Here is a 26,830-nt window from a genome sequence, read left to right on the forward strand (position 1 = left end):
AATGCGACTAAAAGTCTTTCCTGAACAGATTGAATTGTATTATTTTGGTAATAATAAGCCTGGACTTGTGAAATAAACAGATAGAAGTTGAAAAAACACACTCTGTGTGTCGAAAATATAACTAAAAGTCTTTCCTGAACAGATTGAATTGTGTTATTTGAATAATAATAAGCCTAAACTTGTGAAATAAACAGATAGAAGTTGAGAACACACACTTTGTGTATCTAAAATATAACTAAAAGTCTTTCCTTAATAGTATAAATAGTGTTATTTAGGTAAAAAATAGGTACAAAATTGTAAATAATAAGTTAAAAAGTTGTAAAAAATGTCTTTGCGAGTCCAAAATTTAATAAAAAATGTTGCCTGAATAGTACAAATAGTGTTATTTTGGTAAAAAAATTAACATAAAATTGTAAAATAATAAGTTAAAAATTGAAAAAATGTTTTTTGTGAGTGCAAAATTTAATAAAAAATGTTGCTTGAATAGTACAAATAGTGTTATTTTGGTAAAAAATTAACTTAAAGTTGTAAAATAATAAGTTAAAAGTTGAAAAAATGTCTTTGCGAGTCCAAAATTTAATAAAAAATGTTGCCTGAATAGTACAAATAGTGTTATTTTGGTAAAAAAATTAACATAAAATTGTAAAATAATAAGTTAAAAATTGAAAAAATGTTTTTTGTGAGTGCAAAATTTAATAAAAAATGTTGCTTGAATAGTACAAATAGTGTTATTTTGGTAAAAAATTAATATAAAGTTGTAAAATAATAAGTTAAACGTTGAAAAAAATGTCTTTGTGAGTCCAAAATTTAATAAAAAATGTTGCCTGAATAGTACAAATAGTGTTATTTAGGTAAAAAATTAACATAAAGTTGTAAAATAATAAGTTAAAAAGTTGTAAAAATATCTTTGCGAGTCCAAAATTTAATAAAAAATGTTGCCTGAATAGTACAAATAGTGTTATTTTTGTAAAAATAAGGATAAGCTGTGAAAATGTTTGACATAAAGTCAAAGTTTGGTAAAAAATAAACTCAAAATTAAGTTAAATAGCACACAGTAACATACATTTACTACCTAAATCAATAATCAAAGGGTCCTAGGTTCGTTACCCCGTGATAAAAGCAAATGGTGAAAACTGTAGGCCCCGTCCCTAATAGCTCTCCCTTCTTCATAGTACAGATAAAAAAAAACCTGCGCTAAAGCGTCCTGTGCCTTGAAGGCAAACCTGAACGGAATATTAAATGGCGGCGGAAACCGATTCTACAAGCGACGCATAGCTTCAGAGATTTGACCCTTGCTGCTTATTTCCAGACATCCTTTGTTGTCTGGTTGAATCCCTCCCTGCCCTACGGCATTGCATAGCTTCCCCCTGTTCTTGCGTACTGGTTAACCTTGAAAAAACCGGTTCTGATTGGTCAATCGGGTTCTTTGTTTGTTCTGACGTTGTGACGTCATTTGACCTTGACCGCACATCTCCCAAATTCCTTTCTCGTCTACCTTCACAGCCGAGTCGAGATTCGGAGACAGTATTCTGTCTGGCGTGTTGCACCACCGTGTTTCATACCATAATAACATACATTATTACATAGTACTAATTAATAATATTACATATCGCGGGTTCGAGTACCGGGACCGTCCCCAATCGTAATTGAACCTGTACCTACAGCCATTACCACCGTTCATAGCGGTACATAAACCATAGAAAACTTATTTTCAATATTATAAACATTAATTATTATCGATTGATACATTACATACTTTGCAGTAATGAATATAAAACCATATGCATAGCGTTTAGTACCTCTAATTACCTTCTATATACATATTTTTCATAAAATAAATAATTATATATTCATAAAAAGTTATAAACATGCAAATACATAAATGTAAAGTATTCTAATGATATGCTAATTTATTCATATTATGCAAATTAGTTCTTAATTATATGCAAATTAATTAACACCCATGCACTAATTGTCCTTGGCGCGGATACCATCTACTCACGTTATTTTATGCACTCGGTTCGGATTCCACTTTAAACTGTAGGTCCAGTTCCCGATTAGCCTTAATATGCATAAAGTTGACTTAAAACACCAAATCAACCAATTCATCTCCTTTCAGAGTGGGCCTTCTATGATACTGTAGTCGGCCAGCATCCGAAAATACAGTTCTGCTTCGCGTATACCAGAGTGTAATTGCATTTAATATTGTGACTAATTTTACTTTAAAACTACAGATTAAGGCGATAATAGTGTCCAGAAAAAGAACCTCAAAGTAGATCTTCACACAAAGTAGCTATTCTAATCCATTGCCAAACATTTCAGTTAAGAATAATATTATGCTTTTCCTTTGACCGTATTTTCGATTCATGGTGAATTTGCTAAAAGGACCATCTCAAGAAATCTAAATATGTAAGTTTTACTAGTAAATGCATTTAAAATACACGAAACAACAGGGGAGGAGAAAAATAAACCTCAAAAATAAGTAAAAATGCAACAAAAACTGTTAAAAATACTGACAAATAAACTGAAAGCCAAAAAAGACAGAAAAATGCAAAAAAAAAAAGAAAATGTAAAATGGAAAGTGTTTTTCGGCTCCAACTGAATGGAAACGGACATGATATCAGGTTTAGCATTGTTTTTAAGGGTCAGAAAAAAAGTTGATTTTTCATCAACTTCCGGACCCTAATTAGAAATTATGATCATTGAAAAAGTTGGAGGTAGCTGACTTAAAATTTTCTTGCTGAGGGATCGTATTGTCCCATATCTCCACTTCATAATAAAGAAAAACATCAAGTTCATATTTCGAAAATGACTTGGAGTTTTCCACCACGAAAATATGTTTTTCATAGTTTGAAGTTCGTTAGTATTATCTTTCAAGATTTCCATTGTTTTAATTTCACACATATTTTATATTTCATACGTTCCTTTCTCTTTTCATACAGTCTTTGGAAAGAAGCTGAAGTTTCTTGTCAAACGGGGTCTGGTTCAAATGACTCCTTTTCGCTCTCCTGTTCCTACTAAACAAACAACAAAATAGTTCATAACTAAACGATTGCTTGTTCAAAACACGGAATGTTTACACAATTTACAAAATATGACAAAACGCCAATAGACGTGTTTATCATTTTTCCCTTTCAGCGTTTCTCGATTTTATCTGAATTCGTTTCCTCATGAAAATTGCCATGAGGAAATTATAGATATGACATTATGTGTGCATTGGTTTCTTCAAACTGGTAGCAAAATTTAACATGAGCTACCTGGAGAAGAGGTAGTCGTAGGATCGATTCTCCACCTAAGCAGGATTTTTTTCAGGATTATATCGTTGGGTGTAAAGTTTATCCACAGTGCTAAGAAGTTAACATTGGTCTCTGTATTTCACGAGAGGAAAGGAAATAGTAAGAGAAAGTTATTTCGATGATAGGAGGAAATCACATGCCACGTGGAATGCGCAGAATCAAGTTACGTAGAGCTAAGTCTGTGATGGTGGTATCGAATATTGCAAAGTTAGTGGGAAAGTTTGTTATATCTGATACTCGTACTTTCTGTTCAAAGAAGACAAACATTTTAGATACATAGCAGTGAGCAATTAACGATCATTATGAGGTTTTGAATTTTTTGTTTGTCACTCACTATATATAAATAATTATTAGTAGTTTCTTATCGAATCGGCCTTTGTCGCAATAACAATTTATTTATGTTAATAAAAACTAAACCCACAGCGCTACAGCCCTTTGAAGGGCCTTGGCTTACCTACCGACTGCTGGTCTCCCACACTGTTCCTCCGTCACCTGTTATAGCGTGGAGGTCTTAGACCAGTATTGGGGTGACGGGTGATCAGCCCGACGAACCCCCAGCCGTTATTGTAGGTCTTCTTGACCGGGTTACGCTCACTCACTCGGAGCTTCCCAATTTCCTCACGATGGTGGGTTGCCACCGGCCCTATACGTAGGCCGAATAAATTCCGACCAGAGCCGGATTCGAACCTACGCCGTCCCGCAGCGAACGATCTCAAGACGAGTGAATTTATGTTAATAATCGATTTACTATTAGTTTTAGACGCATGGTAAGATGGTGGTGAGGGGATTGACAACAGTCGTTACGAAGGAACGGACATAAAATTACCAATCTTAGCAATTTGAACTCATTAAACGTTCTCCTTCGTTACAGTACTGCACTACATCACTACTTAAACATAACTGTATATCTTTTTTTAGTATATCGAAATCATATAATCAATATTTTAGGTGTCAGTGAAGAACAAACAATAACATAACTTAAATAACATTACATTTTGCATCCTGAATACATATATGTGATTTGTGAATTAATCATGATGTGTGTGTTAACACAACATATGAACAATAACTAAAAAGAAAACTTTTAACTTTAAATCCTGGAAATCTCCAACTTCTAAGGGGAAATATTCGCAGAAGGGACGTCCCTCAAGTGTGCATCGGATTCATTTTTTTAAATATTCTAATATCAACGGTATCTGTGCAGCAAACAAAAAAAGAAAAAAGAAAGACGAGAGGGTGGGATTTGAACCCGCGACCTTTCACGCTTGATGAAAAATAAGGATAGCAGCGCCTAACCAACTGCTCTACGTTAACTTAATGATGTTATACCCTTAAAAACATGTTGACGTTTATGAAGACTCCCACCTTCCTGTGTTTCAAACACATTTTCTCGACAAGTCGTGTAAAATATATGTTTTTGAGAAATGTTCGATATTATGCAAGGTATTGTAAATAAAATGTCGCATAAACTCCTCACAAATTTGCTTCTTTATGCACAAACTTGATGGCAATTTCCTCCAGGTGGAGAAAAACTCTATTCAGTGTTTCAAACCCCCCAAATTTCAAGTCGAGCAAGCAGAATCGTAAATATCATACAAGGTTCTTTTTCCAATTTATTATATCTGTTTGATTGTGTATTATAATAGCGGTTTATAGTTTCTAAGTTCATGGAAAGTGTTAAATTGAAAACCTATCACCGCAGCGTTTATCGTCTAGTGGAAGGACCTACTCAAAGTTGGCTACTCTCACCTGGAGCTGAAGTGCAATGTTACTAAGTTTACGATTTCGGGACTTAGAATTCTTTCGGGGCGGTCAAATAAGACGTTGCGAAGTGTACAAATTTGCATACTCCCCAAAATGGAATCACAAGCACGCCACTGAGTGCCCCCCAGAAAGCTTTATTCGCGCTGTGCCTGTCAGTGACGGCGACAGAAAAAAATGAGGATGCAAGAAAAGAAGGGGGATATTTAGTAGTAGTTACTTTTAATATACCAAATATAATTAAAATGTACATTTGGGCTGAAAGAGCTTTAATGGAGGGGGACAGTAAATGTGACCATGATGTGACGAACTCTTCGATAGACCTTACGTCGTCCCCGATGCCCGCTGGAGTCGTTATAGACAGATATGTCACACACAACTACAATTTATTTATTTTTCCCTTGTCCATTCCAAATGGTTTCTTAGCATCTTGCTAATTGTTACTAATAGTAACAGAAAACAGACACTGTGCCTCGAGCCGGACATTGAACTAGGTAGTAATAGAAGTGTTAATTTTTTTGAGCTCACTGAAGCATTCGTTACACGAGCATTAGTCTTTATGATTTGGATGAAGATGGTCAATGTCAATGTTCTTTCGTTGTGCGAAGTTTAGTAGTGGTTGAAGAAAGTAAATCTGAGAACAAATTTGCGGGTAAATGTTTGTTTGTAGTTCCGAGGTGTTTGTGTTTAGCATTGAACTCGTGTTTACGAATGAAAACAAATGAACAACGGAATGTCAGTGAAAGGATTGGCCGACAGGTGGCATTGGATCTTGTAAATTGTCATTATGGCAGATGCGAATGAAGTGCATGATAGTTGATGCTTGCTGATTTTGCTGGATTTTGCATATTATCGTAAAAGTAAGAAGATATTCACTACATTTGTAGAGTCCCTTAACACTCGACTCTGTGGTATTCTTTAATTTAACACAATGGAAGTAAACAGTGCATCAACGTTGTGGAATGTGAATTCTTGCATGCATAGACGTTCTAAACAAGTGAATTTATTCTGCTTTTGTTGACAGTAGAAGAAACAAATAACCCAAATATCTTACAAAATCATTGTGCTTCAACACTGATAGGAAAAACGTAGAGCACTTGAAACAGGAGACTTGTGAAATAGCATTAGTCATAAACTTCACTTGCTAACCTGTTAGAATCACTACACGATTATATATTTTTTTGTGCATGATGTTCTTCGGTAGTGTTGACTATCGGCTTTCTGTTAGGCACAAAATCTAAAATATTTTATTGCTTTCTGATTGAAACACAGAAGTGCAATATAATTTCTCTTTGTAACATTAATTCTTGGTAAAGAATTAACAAATAACGAGATGTGTTATATGAAAATGACTAATGCTTCGAACTTAATACAAATTACTTCAGTTAGATATAAATATGATTGTCAGCCTTGTTTTCTATGTTAACTGTTAAACCACTCCTATTTTACAGTTCATTTTAGAATATATTTTGTTAAAGCTACATATGGATACTGTGCAGTCATTCTTATCCTGGGCATGTAATGTAACTGTGCCCTTTTATTAGTGTTTTATAATCTTTCTCTGCTCTCTCCTTCAGTAGTCAGTGTGCATATAGTTCATACATTTGCACTTTTTACCATTACAGACATGCATGGTAAAACTATGATTCTTTGTCAGTATTAACTTCTGTAGGTATAGTAAGTGTTGTGCGATTTTAGAAAAAAAAATGTTCATCTTCTATGTTGTTTACGTTCATCATTTTATCTTGTAACATTGGTATTTTTCAAAAGGAAGTAGTGTGTGGCTGTACGTATATTTACGTGTTAACAAAAATGGTGTCTTGCACTTCAAAACTTTATTAATTGGAAATGAAAGTCACATATATAGAGATTCTATATTTATAGCAGTGGGAAAACATTGTTTGCTTGTTTTGAATTGTCAAGCCCACTTTATGCACAAATAGCCCAATCGGAACTGGACCTACAGTTTAAAGTGGGATCTGAACCTGGGAGAGAAAACACTGTTGGTAACATTTGGAATATTTAACATGCTCTTCACTGATAGATCAACCTGTGAGGAACAGGAACTTGAGCCTGTCTGATTCTTTGTGGAAAATATTCAAAATTGAGTTATAGAATACCATATTTAAATAAGATACAAGCAACAACATATGCTACTCACAAATTTTGCAATTTCACTCTACAATTCAACATTGCACCTGTCTCTATTTTATCGTTTTCTAGCTGAAATAATTTTCTTGCTGCTGCAATTTAGTAAACTTAATTCCTAGACCTATTATATTTTTCATAGCCATGATATACAGAATACTTGAAGTAAAGAAAGATAATCACTTTCTTATAGAAATATTTAAATATATAACTACAAGTATATTTTTGAACCTATTAATTTCGTCATAGTAAAACTAGTGACGGACTTACTGGCTTCCATTTCAACTGACTGTGGGAAAGCAATGAATCTATGTTTCATTTTAGTCCTGTTTCATTGACAGTTTTCTTTCATGTCTCAAGGAGCTGCACTCCACTTGCAGTAGAAACAAATGAGTGTCGAATACACCATGTGTTGCCACAGTAGCGTGCACAAGGGGTGCTTGGCGTGGGTTATAACCCCTCCCCCCTTTGACCCAGTATGCCTAAAAAAAGAATATCAAGGCTAGGAAAAGATGGCAAAATGAGAGCTGGCTACCAGAAAAAGTGTATGTAACCCCTCCATTTCGAAAATCCTGGGCACGCCACTGTGTTGCCAAACCTATTCGCGATTAAAATTAACCGATATGTCATCTGGTGGGATTTTCAGGAAGTACTCTAAGTAGGATATGTTGTGTTGAAGTCGTTTAAAGCATGGGGAATATGCGAGAGACTAAGGTCTACTGTTCAGGTTTTTTTTGCTCTAAAACGTTTTATGGGTCAGAACATATTAAAAGTTTTCATGTGTTTACTGCTGAATGTAAACAAAGATTTATCCTACTTAGAGCGGCCATATTGGAAACGACACTAGCACTCAGGTGGTAATTTTAATCGTGAATACTTTCTGCTGCATTGAAGATAAAAATATATATACACACAGATCAAAATATTCCATGATAAAAAAAATGATTGAATGGTTGGTTGGTAACAATGGCAGAATTATGCTTGCCATTGTTGCTGCAGGACAGCCAATGTGACATGTCCGGATTTACTTTGGAACTGAGATTGCAAACCCATGAAAATGATTGGCAGAAATAGCCATCAAGGGTCTAGTTGGGATGGCAGTTGTTATAGATAATTTCATGCAAAGGGTAGCAAATTTTCAGTAGATGGTAATTGTTGAGCAGACCAAAATGTTAGGCACCATTTATGTTAAACTGTGCATGTGCATACTAAATAATTGGGAATAGAAATAACGTCTGTGAACATAAGATATGGTTTCTCAGTTGCATTTCTTTTACCAGTACATGCTGCAGGCAATTTGTGGATGGATACAGTGAGTAAGTTAATTTGCTTCTTTCACAGCACAAATTGTTTTCAAAAAGTTTATGATTTACATCATCAGTGTTGCACAGTAAGTTGATCTTGATAATAGGAAAATTCATGCAATTAAGATTTGTCTTGAGATTAACAGATCATTAACACAATTTTCTAGCCATACATTGATTTGCTCATTTGATTTTTGCACTGTTTTGCTGTTGTCATTAGCTAGGCACCATAATAGGGTGCAAAATGTTCAGAGGTGGTGAGGATTTTCCTCCATCAACCATCTTATCTCGCAAGATTTCCCAGGGGTAGAATTTATTGGTTATAACTAGAGGCATGCATATTTCGTTTTTGACGAAAACACAAAATGTGAAATAACGCATTGTAATGTTAATTTTTCATGTTTCTGAAAGGTGTGAGGTTCATTTTCCCACCATGTTTTGTCACAAAATAATGCGAAATGATGCGCAAAATGTGAAATAAACTCTTAAACATGAAATTTAGAGTTTATTTACTGACACGACACTTTCTGAAGTCAGAATTATCCTGAGAGTTATGCAGTTCATGGAAAATTGATTAATTCTGCTGCAAATATTTAAGAAGCAAAAAAATGGACCCCTTTACACAGGAATAAACTTAATATTCTGGTAACGACATAAATGTGCTATTAGAAGGGATATGTTTATTTTGTGTAATAAGTGCAGTTTTTAAATCAAATTTGGATTATATTCACATTTTTAAATCCAAAATGTAATTTTATATACCACCTTTTCACTGCTATAACAGTAAAATTTTATTTTATTTACTGCTTTTGAACCTGAAGTTGACTCTGTTTTTGTACCGAAATTTTACTTTTTTTATTTACCAAAAATATGTGTCTAGTTATAACAAGAAAAATAAGGTTGAGGGCTTATATATGGTCGAGGAGGAAGGTCATTTTTACGCACCCACCCACACATAAATAATTGTGATGAACTTGTATTGATGAATGTACACTCGCAAAGAAACATCATCACCACGTTGGGTCTCAAACTAAAAACTTTTGTTGGCGACATTTTGAGTTCTCTACTCAAAGCTTGGTCACTTAGGTAAAACAATATGGTGTGTATATGTGTACACCTTTGTGTCCCACCATTTTCTAAGGACCTTCCAGTTTTCTACTTGTTCCTAATTGGAAGTGGAGGTAGCAGGACATAGGGAAAAGTATTGTTAGAACATGGTAACTCAGTGTTATGGGTAGGAGTGTTGAAAGTAAGTGAGAAGATAGGATAGATCAGGATTACACACAGAATTCACACTTTAGGTGTTTTTGCAGTAATTTTACATGTTACATTTACATTCATGCATGATAGAATCATGTGTTTCATAATTTTATTATTTTTTTCTCAATTTTTTAAAGTACAGAAGTCCTGGAAAAAATTACAATAATATCTTGGTCAGAAGTCCAAGAGCTAATCAATATAATCACAAATATATGCATGTACAGTGTAATAATTTGAACTGGAAAAGGAGAAATTAATTTTATTAGTTTTTTTGTTCTGCACAATAATGTATTTTTATTATTGCACATCGCTTTTCTAATTTAATAGCAAAGGTAAAATGGCTCATGGAAGTCATGATGATGAGACCATCATAAAGATAGTCATTGTTATCTTGAGTTATTTGATGAACATTATGTTCAGTTGTTGTTTCAAGTCCGCTTTATGCACAGATAGGCTAATCGGGACTGAACCTACAGTTTAAAGTGGAATTCGAACCACTATGGGCCTCCACTGGGTATCAAACCCTGGACTGATGGACACGATGTGTGATACAAACTATTAATATATAAATAAAGGTAAATAAAATTAAAGTTTTACCAAATTATCATTCCTAATAAAATTGCTACAAAGTTTGTTCTACAATCTATAATTTTGTGCATCATTTGGTAAGGGGTGCACAATACTTTAAAGCACTAATTGCAAAAGTGATAATTGAATGATGAGCACACACAAATACATACCTACCTACCATCTCAATCAAGTGCTACTCCAAGTTGTTGTATGAGAACCAGAGGAATGTGACTTGAAAAATATGGTTTTCGGGTTAACACATCTCTGCTGAGAGCTCTATTGGAGCAGACAGACACATCTCCACTTCTGATCCTTAGCAGTAAGGTGGAGTCACTTAATTATCTCCAATTTGCTGACTCTTTTTAAGAGTCAGAGATATTCCTAAGAACACATTATTTCTTCTTCCCTGTAAATTCGATAAATTGGGAGTTACGTCATCTGGTTCTCACACAACAAAGTGTAAAAGTCACTCCACTCCCTAGGTATTGACAGGTAGATTCATTCTTGTATAGCACTGACTAAACTTAGCACAAACCATGTATTTTACTCCATAAACACAATTTCATTAATTTTGTTTATTTCATTTCGCCTTTTTTTTGCCACTTTTGGCTAATCATGAACATGAGGATGAGGGATGAAATTGATGAAGAGAAACTCGCAGAGAAAACCCATATCCTGGCCGGGATTCAAACCTGAGACCCCTGGTGTCGTTTCACACTGTGCTAATCACTCCACCATGGAGACTGGCTCGACACCTTTTGAATTAACACTTGGTAGTGTGAAATGAAAAAAAAAGTTCAGAATTGATTACAAAAGATGATATTTGGTTTTATTTTTGGTGCCATTTCTCTTTAATATTTTTCGTATCCTCAAGCTTGGTCATGTCATCATAAGATCACAAAGTTATACTTTTAAGTGTTTGGCTATATTTGTCTTAGTGCAAAGTACTCCCAGTCTTTTTCCTTTCACCCTGGTAAGTTACCAGGAATTAGATAATTAACTGGTACTGAATTGCCAATAATTTTAATTTTTAAAATTTAATTTCACCAATATGGTAAATAAATAGCCAGTAACTAGGGACATGCATATTTTGTTTTTGACGAAATCACGAAATGTGAAATAACGCATTGTAATGTTAATGTTTTTGAAAGGTGTGAAGTACATTTGGCAATTATGTATTGTCACGAAATGATGCGAAATGAACTGCAAAATGTGAAATAAACTCTTAAACACGAGATTTAGGGTTTATTTACAGACATGCCACTTTCTGAGGTCTAAATTATCCTGTGAGAAGCAAATCCTTTACACAGGAATAAACTTAATACTCTGATAACTATATAAATGTGCTATTAGAAGTGAAATGTTAATTTTGTGTAATGATTATAGTTTTAAGTTGAATTTTAGTTTTTTATTCACCATTTTTAACACCAAAATGCCATTTAATATACTGCTTTTGATCTCGAAATATGCCCAGTTTTTGTACCGAAATTTTGACCTTTTATTCACTGTAAATATGTGGCTCTCCCTGTTACATAATTCATGAGGTGATTGAACCATTCACGTTCTTCATGGATCCTTTGCATATTATTCAATTCTTAATTTTGAAATGATATCATTTATTGGCCAGTGTCATATCAGTACCTTAAATTATTCTTATTACAGACCTGCCAAGAATTTGTGTCAATCTGTTTTAGAAATGTTTGATCGTCAGTTGTGTATTACTTTTGAATAATAATGTGTGTCAGTGAACAAAGTCAATTGAACTTTTTTTGTAATTACATAATACTAAAGAAAATTAGCATAAACAGCAACCACGTGTGAAGTACAAAATTCATTCCTTAAGTGACAACCATTGCTGAATGTTTGGTTTGCATGACATCCATTTCTCTTTCTCAGGGGTTTATCCAGAATTTTTCATTTAGAGTTGTGTAAGTTCATGTTTAGAGGGTGTAAGTGTGTATATTTAGAGCCAAAATGACAAAAAATGGGGCCTTTGTGAGTTTTTCTTTGGGGGGGGGGGAAGATGTGAATAAATCACTGATCTTGTCATGCAGTTGGCTATTGCTGAACCATAAGAAGCAACGACCTGAAAGATGGTCAGCCCACCACTCCCATAACAAAATAGAAGCTTTATTTTTCCCAATTTTTAACACAATACATATGAAAAGAAATGTAAGCATGCAATGTTAATTGGACATTATCCATTGTCTAGTGCTTTACAGATTATTTTAACACTAACTTTTGAGATGGCACCTCTTCTCCCATCTTTAGGTGAAGTTTATTTTGCCAGTGATGGGAATCGAACCTATGACAGACCTGTGATTTTACTACAAAGCCGGTCCTCTGACCAACTATTCCATGGCAGTACACATGGGTGTGCATAGACTCTCTAATTAAGGGTGGAAAAACCTTGATGAAAGTTCAGTTGGGAAAGAAAAACCTCATTTTTATCTCGCTGTTTTAGATTCATTCATTGTTCATTGATGGGTACATGTATATAAATGCAGCAACATAGAGGCACCATAACGAATCAATAAATTGTCTCTGAAATGTGCTGCACTCTTTTTCGTCCAAATAATTATGTTCATGCATTTGAGACAAAACTGTTCAGCAGCAAGAGTCTGAAGTACAATGCATTACAGATAAACAATAAAATTGCGAGCGAAGTGAGCAAGAACATTTGTAGATCCAAATTTTTGCAAACTGAAAACAATATTGATTTAATATGGCCCAAACAATTTCATGAAGCTCCATGGCATTCTCTTTTACAATTTTTTTCATTTACAACCCCCTAGCAATGGCTCTGAACTTGACAAGACTGTAAGAAATGCAGATAATGCGAAGCGAAACAAGGAAGAAAATTTTACGAAGTGTATTTTTATTTGTATAAAATTTGATAAAATGGGGGGGGGGGGGGCAATTTCTCGTTGTGCCCCCTGCAGGTACTCTTGGCCGTCTGGAAGAAATAATGCAAGAAAGACGTGAAAACTTAATGCCATTTTGAACGACCTAACGTAACACTTTTGTTCTGCTTCTCTTAGATTCTACTATAGTCTCGCTTTCTTTTACCTCAATGTTTGCCCCCTTGCCCCTCTAGAATTATTTTCCATCCAAGGTTGGAGATGGGCAATGAGCATTGCCCCCTGTGGTTGCGCCACTGCACTTCCTTCCCCTGTAGTTGCATTGTACTTCGGCTTGAAAATATTTATTTTCTTTAAGAGTATAATATCGTTTAATAATGGCGATAAGATTCCTCTACACTAAAATTCTAGGTGAAAGTATAATAATATAGGGACATGGATGCCTGGAAGGGGGAGCAAGGATGGCCACACCTCCCCCTTATAAATCTAATGTCAACCTAAAAGTGCCGGATCCTGTGGCCGAGTGGTTAGCACATCGCGCTACGATGCCAAGGGTCCCGGGTTCGAATCCTGCTCGGGCTTGGTTGTTTGTGAATGTCCATTCATCAATTTCATCATTTCATCACTCATCTCCATCTTCACAAATTTGTCAAGAGGCACAAGACGTGAAATAAAATAAACTAAATCAATCAATCAATCTAAAAGTATATATTTCACACGTGTAATTTGATTTCAGTCATAGTAATTTACATTAATGTGATCATTTCAAATTCAAGTGGTGGTTTTTTGAGGGGGCAACACTTAATATACCCCATGGAAAAATACCTTGCTTTTTCCTCCGTGGAAAAAGTCTGTGGACGTACATGATTAGGGGACGTCTTCCCCCCATGCGCACTACAATGGCATTACATGCATCTTTGCTAGAAATGCAACTAGTTCCTAAAATATTTACCATTTCTATTATATTCACACACTGTTAACTATTGTTGTTACTTTCATATTATTCTTGTTGATATTTGAAAAGAATTTACTTTGATAAATCTTTAACCTATATTTGAAGAATGACACAGCAGTCTGTCTTGAGATTTTTGTTGGAACAGTCGGATTTAATAACACATACTATGGAACCCCAATTTTATATTTTCCCACATTATACATTTTTTTTGTGATGGTCCCAATATAGCAAAATGCCATAAAATTTTCCTCGATTTTACATTTCCCCGCATTGTAAGTTTTATTTGTTTGGTCCCCTGAGAAACGTAAAATCGAGGTTCCACTGTATGTGTTAACTTCTGGCAACCCTGTATATATTGTAGTTTGTATAGGATCTATGAAACCACTTTCATTAGTGACAGTAGAATGTGTCATCTTTGCAGATGTCAGATCAAACCATCGATGCGCCAGTGGCTGCACCTGCAGCTCCAGACTATGAACGCCAATTCCAGGAAGATCTAGAGAGAGCCACAGCACTTAGTCTGGAAAGCTTGGCTCTGGAAGAATTTCGGAATCAAAAGCAGCAACTGGAACAAATAGAATCTCGAAAATCTTCAGGTAGGTAACCTTTTGTTTTTGCCCAAGTTTAATCTACATTAAATTTAAACTTTAAATGTTATAGTTTGTTTCCATTAATGTGAGAGTAATGTAAGTGATGGCAACTTTTTTTTTTTTAATATGAAATATATAAATGGAAGAGAACACTATGGAACTGAACAATCTACGAACACTGCAGGTCATGTGCACCAGGCATTGGTAGGGAAATGCCAAACTACAGTAGCGTGCAAATTAATCCGAACAAGATGCATACTTTTCCAGGTATACAATAATTTTAAAATGTGTTTCAGTTTTAAGCTTTAGTTTCATTTTTTTTAAATAACTGCACATTCTCTCTCGATAATGCCCTGTGCTGTGAACAACGATCCATTTTTACTCAATACTTCATTGTTGAAGACCCGAAGTGGTCTATTGTTGAAGAACTTTGTTATCGTCGACAGACGAAGAGTCGTTGTGTTGCAAGTTATGTGCGAAGCGGAAGGTAAGTTTTTTTTTTGTGTGAGTGGTTCTTATTTTGGCTGCTACCCAAATGGATACAATGCCATGCAAACGGTCGAAAATTGTTACGTTATCACAGCATACTTCAATGACACAGAGACAAATTGCGACAAAATGTGGTGTCAGATTGGGTACGGTTATTTCAATTTTGAAACAATACCAAGATACTGGATCTATCGAGCCTCAAAGAAAGGGAAAATGTGGTCACAAACGGAAGACTTCGTTGCAGGATGACCAAATTCTTATTACAAAAAGCAAACAGAACCCCAGACTGACTGCTGTTGATTTAACACGTGATTTATTGTCAAGTGGAGTGGACGTCCACGCTACAACAGTGCGTCGCAGACTGCTTGCATCTGGAAGAAAAGCTTGTAGGCCATTGAAAAAACAGTTGCTTACAAAAAAAAATTGTAAAAAGAGTGTAACGTGGGCAAAATGTCATCGGGACTGGACCGTGAGGAGTGACTGGAAGAAAGTGCTTTTTTCGGACGAATGCCATTTTGAAGTGCATGGTCACAAGGTTTCTTTCGTTCGTAAAGGAAAATGTGAAAAACTTTCACCAGAACACATGCAACAAACTCCAAACACCCCCCCGAAAATAATGTTCTTGGGTTGTTTCACATCTGAAGGGCCTGGACCAATAGTTCCTGTTAAGGGGATGATGAACAGTAATAAATATATTGACATACTGCGACGAAAAGTTATACCTCATCTCAAGAAATCTTTTCCTGATTTTGATGGTGTTTTCCAACAGGACCTATCAAAATGTCATACATCTCGAAAAGTCAATGAGTTCTTTGATAATAACAATGTACAAGTACTCTTCTGGCCAGGAAACTCACCTGACTTAAATCCAATTGAAAATTTATGGTCTATCTGCAAAAGAAGTATGTCAAAAGTGGGTTGATCAACCAAGGAGAAAATGATTTGTGCCCTTGTTAATGTGTGGTACCATGATGAAGAAATTAAAAACATTTGTGCAAATTTAGTGTCATCCATGCCTAAACGTGTAAAAGATGTGATTACAAACAAGGGAGGTCACATAAAGTACTAAGGGTATTTCTAAATATATTGCAGCAATTACATTAACTCTTTCGCTGCGGAATTCTCTGGCACACAATATCCCTTGGCTGCGTAATTAAATTTGAAAAAATATTTTTTTTATAAACAAATAATTTTCACAATTACATTGCGTTATATATGAGAGAGAACTTACAAAATTCATTCCTTGCACTGGAAAACCATTCTGTAGTCCCTGGTGGTAAGATATTTTGAAAAAAAAATATTTAGAAAGTATAATTTTAAAAAATTACATTGCAAAATATGTTATAGAGAAATTACAAAAGTCATTCTTTGCACTGGCAAACCATTCTGTAGTCCCTGATGGTATGGTATTTCTCAAAACATGGGATGACGCAGAGTGGTGGAGCGGCGTGGAAATTCGTAAGTAGTATCAAGATACTGGGTGGTGAAAACTTCAGTTTGTTCTGCTGTGTGTTCAAATACTGAGCGGAGGAAATATTTGATAAAACAAGAAAATGGTGTGCTAAATACTGTACGGTCACCAAGTAACTTAGCACTTGCCTGTGTCGAACTTCCCGCACCTAGAGCAATGCTGCTTTGCACTCTGCTACATGATGTTACGGACGGCGGTACAAATTCTTCAGCAGACACTACACAATCACTGTCACCACTTGAAGTCTCATAAAAACTTTCGCTATTATCATCACAACTTAATTCACCTTCTGATTCAACAGTTGAGTAACATCATTATCAGACAAGTGTTGACGACTTGACGAAGCTATGTTGTTTACATTCGAACATGCATTTGAAACTGACATGTCAGAGAACTCAACGCTCGTATTCTAAACGGAGGCGTAATTAGCGACATCATACGGATATAAACAAAACTACAAGTTCAAATAGTTCCAAATAGTATCAACAGATGTCTGAAGCCTACTAAAAGCGACGTACTGCGGAAATGCGACACCTGCAGCGAGGGGAAGTATGAACTTGCAATAATGCGACTTCCGCAGAGCAAGGTACCGGGCGTGCTGTGCATAAATGCGACGAGCGCAGCGAAAGAGTTAAATGACAAAATGTGTATCTTGTTCAGATTAATTTGCACGCTACTGTACAATATGAGTATGATCTTCCTTCCGAAGAGAGAATCCCTCGTAACAGTACATTTTGTCATCAGATAACAGTGCAAAGTCCGATTATCGTATGGAGGGCACGAGAACATCGGTAGTGAGTCAAATTTCATGCAGGATGGAAGTTACTCTGCATGAACAGCATTCTTATGTCTACCAGAAAATGGCACAGGGAGTTGGTGGAAAGCATTAGGGACAAACGTCCTATCTTCAGTAATATGCTATAATTTTCCATGACAACATAACACTGCTTAAATCAGAATGTGTACAGGAGGTACTAGACCACCCACTATACTACTCACCAGATGTGTCCCTGTGGTGTGATTTTGACCTCATACCCAAAGTAAAGAAACATCTGCGCAGGAGACTTTACTTGAGAGGACATCACCACTCACACATGATAAGGTGGATGGTATTAGATGCCTCCCATATCGTTGGTAGTGTATTCTGGATGAACTGGGGGACTACTTTGGGGGTTCATAAGTTGCTTTGTGTGTGCCTCTTGATTTTGTACTGCCAAAGTAGCATGTATTGTTCTACATGCTTGAATGCATGTAGAACAATACTTTTTTTAAATGATTTTTTTGGTGCTTCTCTACCAACCCCTGATATGCATTGTTCATATATAGGGACATGAAGTTTTAGTTTTAGTTGTATTTTTATCTAAATTTCGATATTATTTTTTACTGCAATTTGATGTTATTTTTCACTGTTTAGGCCAAAATTCAGTGTTATTAATTTAAAATTGTTGTTATTTTTACATGCATTTTTACTGTTCCTTCTATGCTTAAGATTTTCATTGTTTTTAGCTCTGAAAAATTGAGACAAATTTTAATTTCAATGACAAAGATAATAAATTATGACTTAACTTTGCAGGAAATGGCCAAATTTCTTCCATTTGGAAAACTATTTCAACTCATCAGCCACTAAATATGAAATGTTTATTGAATGATATCACTCAAATCTTTGAATACAGTCATACACATCACATTTTCCTAACAATGCCAAAAAATCCCCCTGCGACTTCAAAATACCGTTTTGTGTACACACACATACACAGCCCCTAATCCCCTCCACTGAAACACAACAGATGCTTCTCTGAAAATTTTAACGTTCCTACAAAACTTCCCTTCTGGGAAGATCCCCAGCGAATTCCTTTTCAGGACGAGGTTAAACACTGTAACGGTCGGATTGACCATTACTGGTTTTGGTATGTTGTAATAATTAATTGCTGGCCAGCTACAAGGTGTAGGGTTAAGTAATATGTTTCCATGAGTGTACTTTTATGTTATTATTGCATGTAAGTGTATATTATTGGATTGTGCTTTGCTGGGTTTTGGATTCCCCTGTTTTTTTACCTCCCCGGTTGGGGGAGCTAGCTGTCTTACAAAGGACCGTTGGCAGTGGAATTTTCCAACGCTACGGGGTCCACGTCCACGGACGTTTACCCCGACTATAAAAAGAGCCAGTGGGCTTTAGCAAAAAAACAGTGTTTTCCCATTGATCGACGAAAGAGGAACGTCTCCTCAAGTTTAGTCCACTTATGGTGGCTAAACTGGATATAATAATGTAGCATCTGGTTATGCCAGCCCCTGTTGCTGTCCCAAGTCCCATTTTAGAAAAAGCTTTGATTATGAGGATATTTCCGTATTTGATTAATTGATGCCCAAAAGAAGGAGTGAAGGCGTAAGGAAACGCATTTGTAACGGAATATCATTTAAGCTGAGGATAGGCCCACCGAGATAGTTATGCTAACTCGGTGGTAAGGGAAGTGCCGATGGTTATGCCATAGGTGCGCAATTATATTGATTTAGAGATTTGGTAATTTTGGTCTATGCAAAGCACTCATGGAAACGCTCTGTAAAATATGTATATATATAAAACTACGTATAATAAACCAATATATCCTACGAGAATGTTATAATTTCAAGAACTACGGTACTGTCCATTTAACCATTTGTATATTCACTTGCTGTATATGTGTAAACGAACCAGGGACATAAAAATATAAATTGTTATGTGAAACCCCCCCTTTTGTAATTCCGGCGCAAATATAATCTGCTCGTTTTGCACCCAGGGTGAGGTGAAAGGAGAGATTGAGGGATGAAAGTAGGAAGTAATCCAGAGGGCCGGATAGAAACGAGGGATAGGGGGGCCGACACTTTTCACATATGGGGGTTCATCCGGGATATATCTTGTATAAATTGTCGTCAGGTCTATAAGTTTGAAAGATAGACGGACTGACGGATGGATAGATTTTTTAATTTTTACAACGAAGATTGTACAGAAGTGAATGTTATTACGTAGTGGAAAAAGTAAAGTAGAAAAAATGGCAGTACAAATTGATAGAGATTTGCTTGGACAGCTATTGGGTAATCAGGATATAAGCGATAAATCTCAGGAGGAAATTATTAGGGAATTAAATAATCTTGCTTTATCTCGCACTGAACAGCAGAGTGCTAAGGAAGAGGAGAAGAAAGTTCAGAAAATTCTCGATAAGTGAAATTTATCGATTCCAGTCTTCACAGGAAGCGATGACAAGATTTCGCCGCATGATTATTTGCAGGAGTTGCGGAATTATAAAGATGTCATGAGCATTTCGGAGAAGTCATTGTTTGACAAGATTCTTCCGTTTTCGCTAAGGAAGGCTGCAGGGGATTGGTTTAGATTTTCACGCCCGTTTCAAGATTTCAAGAGCTTTGAAAATGCTTTCTTAGAAGAATATTATTCTGTAGATTATAAGAATGAGATTGAGAGATTGATTCCGAATCGATTTCAGATTATTAATGAACCTTTGGTATTGTTTATTCGTCGAATGAGAAAACTGTTTTCTGAGGCAAAAAGAGACAGAATATGTTCGATGACTTCACCTTCGTCTATCTCATGCACACCCTAGTTTCCGAAAGCATTTGTATGGAATGCAATTTCATACTTTGAGGGAATTGGAATCTGAAGCAGCCATTGTTCAGAGAAGGTTGTATTCAGAAAGGCTTTATTATTCACCGCTCGCCGGTGAGACGGAATTATCTTTTTCTGAAGTTTGCAACACTGAAGAGGACACCTCGCGAAGAACAGGGGTAAAACATATGGCTTGGTCCGCGAGGACAAGCGAAGGGGGAACCGAGAGTGACCAGCTACCCTTATGCTCTCTCAATCCAGGTTTAGGAAAAAGGATCAAGTGCTGTGAAACAACCGTTTTACCAAGAAGGGGCATTGGCGGTGATGCAACCGTAGGGCAAAAGGGACCCTCTTTTCATGCAACTTTTGGACAAGCGGGGGCCAATAAAAATTCTGCAAAGTTAATTTGTTGGGGCTGTCGTTGTGAGGGCCATAAACTTCAGGAATGTCAACAGGCCAATAAAAGGAACCAACCCTCAGGAAAGGGGGGTCAGTAGCGCCCCCAAATAAACCTTCTGTCACCCGCCGGGAGAAAACGCAGAAACAAAGGCCGTTTTCTGAATGGAGAAGGCTGTTTTCAGCAAGACCTCGAACCTCTCATTCAATGTAAGATTAACAAGAAACGCTTTGTATTATTTGCAGATACGGGAGCTTCAGCTTCTACACTAAGTTTGGAAACAGCCAAATTGTTAGAGAGGGATGAGAATAAATTCATGTAGACGAGAAAATGGAACATTTCATTAGCTGTGGGCAGCGTTACATCAGCTGGCGAGATGTATGCTACTGTTTGTATTAATAACATGAAATTTAAGCATAAATTTATCATCCTTGAGAATTGTTTCCGTGACATAATCGTTGGAAGAAATTTTTTGAGGCAGAGTGGGATAATTTTGCACATTGAGGAGAAAGGTTGGTCGTTCAAGGATAGCGACGTGATTTACACGTTCTCGAAGCGTGCATGTAAACGAGAATTCGCTGTTACAGTTATGGAGAGAAATAAAATGGTACAGGAATAACTCGTCAGATCCCTCGAGCCTGGATGGATGCAACACACATGCACATGAGAATAGCGGGAAGTCTACGAATGAGGGTACAGGCCAATTAGTGGATCCCCAAGGACTCGAAGTTCAGAAGACTGCAAACGCTGGTACATTATGCTCTCTGAAAATCTCGAAAGAGGTGAAGAGAAAACGGAGGAAGGGAATAAAAAGGGAATGCAAATTTCCTCGAAAAAATTCCATTTCTACTGACGAGAAGAACCATTCATTATCATTGTTGCCTTTTGCTTTAGAGGACAATGAAAAGGATGAATTACTGGTTTCTGAGAGGCTACAAAAAACTTCATCGCTTGTTTTAGAGCAAATGAGAGACAGTTTGTTATCTCAAATAATGAAGCAACTGAAGTAAAAGCATTTCTATGGGAGTAAGAAGTATAAGGAGAAAGTTGCTAAGTTGGCCAATCAGTCGTTTTTGGATGAGGAGGGAGTTTTGTGCAGGAGGATAGTCTGCAAGCAAGATTCTAAGGGAACAGCCAAGATATGGGTCCCGTTGAGTTTGAAATCTCAAATATTGACGTCACATCACGATTCTGAATTTACAGGACACAATGGGAGGCAGAAAACTTTGTCGAAAGTCAGGGAGCAATATTCGTGGCTTGGAATGTCACGAGATATCGCTCGCTACGTCAGAAGTTGCGTTCCCTGTACAGTTTCCAGCGAAATGAAGAAAGAAATGAGACCGAAATATAAGAAAACGAGCCCAGCCTTACTTCAGGTGTTCTCGGATGAAGAGAACGAGATCAAATGTAAGCCATGAAAATTTTGCATTGGAGACAAGGTGTGGCTGAAAGAGCACACTACATCTGGTAGATTGCGTGGCGTTAATGGTGAACTTGAAACGGAACACTCAGGTCCATGTTTATTGTCTGGAAGGATTAAAGAAGATACTTTCAGGGCAAAGAATGGGAAGGATTGTCCGATTGTGGAAGGTGAACCAGGCCAGTTGTCCAGCCATAAACCACCAGCTTTTGCTGCGAGGTGGAGGGACAGCAAAGGGTTGAAGGGAGCCACGCGACAAGCTCCTAATGAGGGTTAGGAAGACTACTGTCGGGCTGCCTAGCCTGCAATCCCAGCTGTCATAATAGCCGACCGCGGATCTTCTTTTATTTGTTATTTTTTTATTTAGTTTTCATTTGTATATAACTTACCCCATTTTCTTCATTTTCACAACACTGTTTATTTATTTGCGTGTCTCCAAGTGGTAAACAGAAAGACACATTGTGGATTTAGGTTTGAGAGTCGAACCAGGACTCGGTTGAGAGTCGAACCAGGACTCGGTTGAGAGTCGAACCAGGACTCGGTTGAGAGTCGAACCAGGAACCAGAGAAAACCAACTTCAAGGAAGATGCTGTCAGGAAGACTTCATCCTAGAGAGGATACTTCAGTGGCGGACTTCACAAGGAAGAGGAAGCTTGGTGAATCTGTGAACATTGTGGACAATGTGATAAAGTTAATGAACTAGTGACTATTTCATTTTTCAGATACTTTGAGAACAGTTGATTTTTTAGTGTATGTTGGATGATTTTGTAAATATGGTGATCTGGTTTTGAGTGTATTGTTTTTTCTTGTTCCTCTTGAAGGGGGGAACTATGTAACTGTCGGATTGACCATTACTGGTTTTGGTATATTGTAATAATTAATTGCTGGCCAGCTACAAGGTGTAGGGTTAAGTAATATGTTTCCATGAGTGTACTTTCATGTTATTATTGCATGTAAGTGTATATTATTGGATTGTGCTTTGCTGGATTTTGGATTCCCCTGTTTTTTACCTCCCCGGTTGGGGGAGCTAGCTGTCTTACAAAGGACCGTTGGCAGTGGAATTTTCCAACGCTACGGGGTCCACGTCCACGGACGTTTACCCCGACTATAAAAAGAGCCAGTGGGCTTTAGCAAAAAAACAGTGTTTTCCCATTGATCGACGAAAGAGGAACGTCTCCTCAAGTTTAGTCCACTTATGGTGGCTAAACTGGATATAATAATGTAGCATCTGGTTATGCCAGCCCCTGTTGCTGTCCCAAGTCCCATTTTAGAAAAAGCTTTGATTATGAGGATATTTCCGTATTTGATTAATTGATGCCCAAAAGAAGGAGCGAAGGCGTAAGGAAACGCATTTGTAACGGAATATTATTTAAGCTGAGGATAGGCCCACCGAGATAGTTATGCTAACTCGGTGGTAAGGGAAGTGCCGATGGTTATGCCATAGGTGCGCAATTATATTGATTTAGAGATTTGGTAATTTTGGTCTATGCAAAGCACTCATGGAAACGCTCTGTAAAATATGTATATATATAAAACTACGTATAATAAACCAATATATCCTACGAGAATGTTATAATTTCAAGAACTACGGTACTGTCCATTTAACCATTTGTATATTCACTTGCTGTATATGTGTAAACGAACCAGGGACATAAAAATATAAATTGTTATGTGAAACCCCCCCTTTTGTAATTCCGGCGCAAATATAATCTGCTCGTTTTGCACCCAGGGTGAGGTGAAAGGAGAGATTGAGGGATGAAAGTAGGAAATAATCCAGAGGGCCGGATAGAAACGAGGGATAGGGGGGGCCGACACTTTTCACAACATTGCCAGACATGTCTGCACCAAACTGCAATAAATGAAGATTAACAATCTCTCTTGAATCAAACTTTCACCAGCTAGACTAGAAATGACAGATCTAATAGTGCTTTAGCTAGTTCTCTTTGAACAAAAGAAAAGTCATTCCCGGTTTATATTTCATATTTCGTGGCGTTTTTCATTCTAAAGTGGAAATTTTGGTATTATTCTGAAGAATTGCAAAATTCGCATTATTTCGCGATTCCGAAACACCGAAAACCTGCCTCCTTAGCGTACCCAAATACATTTTGAACACTGTATTTTGCTGTCCTCAACCTTTCAGTGCTTCAAGTCCCTATTCATACATTGTTGAGCTCCATACAGTGTGCTCTTCAATTTTTATATTTCAAATATTTATGTGGGTCCTGCATTGTTTTTGTATTGTATTGTTTTTACTGTCCACTGTTAGGGTGATGCAACTTTTGATGACAGGCAGTGGCATAAAAGTGATATCCCCCCCTCCATCCATCCTTTGCAGGTAAAACGCAAAGAACCCTTACTGAAAAGCTAATCAACAATTTAGAAGTACTTCCTGTATTTTTATTAGGGATGGGACCGATTAATCGGTACTCTATCGGTATCGGCCGATATAGGCGTATCGGTTTATCGGTAAAATTACCGATTATTTTACCGATCCGATATATCAATAAATATCTTATAATTTAGTGCAAAATTCTGCCATTTTGTTGTAATTTTTATGGACAATCTCGATGCTCTACTTTCTAAAAAGTAATTGTCTAAATATTCAACTTCTTTTGCAATGCAGTCACCTCGAAAAACACATTTGTTAAGGAGATCAAGGAACATTTCATGTACTTTAAGTACCATATCTAATTTTATATCGGATTGGTAGAATATCGGTTATCGGTATCGGTAAATTTTATATCGGTACTTTATCAGTATCGGCCAAAATTTCATATCGGTCCATCCCTAATTTTTATTTTGTGTTGCCTCCTCCCCTCCCCTCCACTTGTGGAAATGACGAGCATGAATGATTACTGGATGAAATCAATGAAGAGATTAATCACACATTGTGGCTAACCATGATGATGATAAGAAATGATTACTAAATGAAATTGATGAAAAAATTGAACAAACATCCATGCTGATACCAAGACTCAAACCTAGGCCTTTAAGTGGTGACATCATGAGCTATTTACTCGTCTTCCACCACTGAGGCATCCAGAATATGCAAGTATAGATGACTCCAGAGAATGAATGAATGCCACCATAGTTAGACATCCTAACTTGCTCCCCTTCAAAAGTAGAGAATTTTTTTTGATAATTATAGAACTTGTACCCGTGATGTGCCAACCGTACCCAAATGTGTATTGTGTGTACACATACATATGAAGGGCCAGGGGGAAAAACGATGAATGTCGACTTTTCGCAAATTTTGAGATTGCAGCACCATCTGATAGTTCAGAAGCTGTACTATAAGATTGTGAAAGGCCTTGGGGGGAAAACGGTGAGAAGTGCCTGAAAAACGCATTCAAACGTATGGGACAAGGGGGAATAACATTGAATAGCAAAACTTGTTTTTCATTTCCTGGCAAATCGTCTCGAATGAACATTCATCGTTTTTCCCCCTGACCCTTCATATGCTTAGTTGTTCTTTGTAGCTAATCAGTGGTGATTTATTCATTCTAGTTTTTTGAACTTTTAACCACTGTTATTTTTTTAAAAAAAGATTTACCTAACATTTCGGAGGCTGAATCTGCCTCAGTCTTCAGGGTAGCGTGTAGTCTGTTAGGTCACATAAATGGTTGCCTAGGAGGATTATTCTTGGTGGCCTAGGCTCCACCGCATCTGTAGGTCACAAGGACCTCTATATACAAAAAATTGCCAGGTAAGATTATGAGTGGCCCAGGCTCCACTTTGTGAGATGACCACGTCAAGGTCACGATCAAGGCTTCGTGTGGCACCGTTAGGTTTCGACCTTGATCTCCGGGGACTGGACCGCCCCAGATTGCATGCATATGCTTATATGCATATGCATTCTTAGTGTTGATAACTTTTTAAAAGATTTAAGGCACAGCAGTTGAAATAGGCAATCACAATAGAATCTATATGTTGTGACTATTGTATACTGCAATGTATTTCTCTAGTGTACAGGCCTGTTCATTGCAACAACATTTTTGTCCTACAATCCAGGCTCTACCGATAACCAAATGTCAGGTGTTACGAATTTGAAGGAATCTGAACAAAATTGTAAAATAATTTTATAATTAGCAGCTTCTCTTTCTAAGATCAAATCCATCATATCCATACGCTAATTGAGGAGGTTAATGAATCACTGATATTTGCCATGCAGTGTTTGTCCCCCCCCCCTTTTTATCACATTGGTATAATATTGGTTGTTATTGTCCGTAATTTCATTATATTAGTAAATATGTCATATCAGCAAATTCTAGGGTGACCAGACACACACATTCAAAAAAGAGGACAGAGCATGGTGAAAAAGGAGGACAAAGTCATAAAAAAGAGGACACCGCGAAAAAAGGGCAGCACATTTTGCCATTACTCATAATTTAATCAATATAAAAAAACTACCAACACTTTACTCACAGATAATTCTGATGATTTTTTCAATAAATTCCTCCTACTTTTAAGCAACGAAAGCAATTTCCTAATCTATTGTTTAACATGACAATCATAACTAAGAATATCTATAGTTTTGAAGCACAGAATTTTACTCTTTTTTTTTTTTTTTTTTTTTTTTTTTTTCCAATTCTTGGATATTAGAATGCAATAGCCGCATATGTGAATGTAAATGTTAAAAGTAAGCTTCGCTTTAACTTACTTCCAAAAACTAAATTTAAATATTAGGTAGTTTAGATTATGTCAGGATATTTG

At 36.6% G+C, this 26,830-nt stretch overlaps 1 protein-coding gene across 4 annotated transcripts in view; it reads left to right on the forward strand.

Moving 5' to 3' along the window:
- The window catches only part of Pi3K68D (phosphatidylinositol-4-phosphate 3-kinase catalytic subunit Pi3K68D), a 418,322-nt gene that overhangs the window by 53,085 nt on the left and 338,407 nt on the right, over positions 1-26,830 (forward strand). For 2 of the 4 annotated variants that reach the window (XM_083129651.1, XM_083129654.1), the window contains exon 2: positions 14,577-14,751. In XM_083129651.1, the coding sequence (XP_082985777.1) occupies positions 14,577-14,751 (175 nt within the window). Of the gene's footprint in view, positions 1-5,829; positions 5,918-8,485; positions 8,522-14,576; positions 14,752-26,830 lie in introns of those variants that run through there. The other 2 variants (XM_083129653.1, XM_083129652.1) reach the window with 2 other exon arrangements.

Source organism: Lepisma saccharinum, chromosome 10, assembly GCF_977018435.1.
Source record: "Lepisma saccharinum chromosome 10, izLepSacc3.1, whole genome shotgun sequence".
NCBI classification, from domain to species: Eukaryota; Metazoa; Arthropoda; class Insecta; order Zygentoma; family Lepismatidae; genus Lepisma; species Lepisma saccharinum.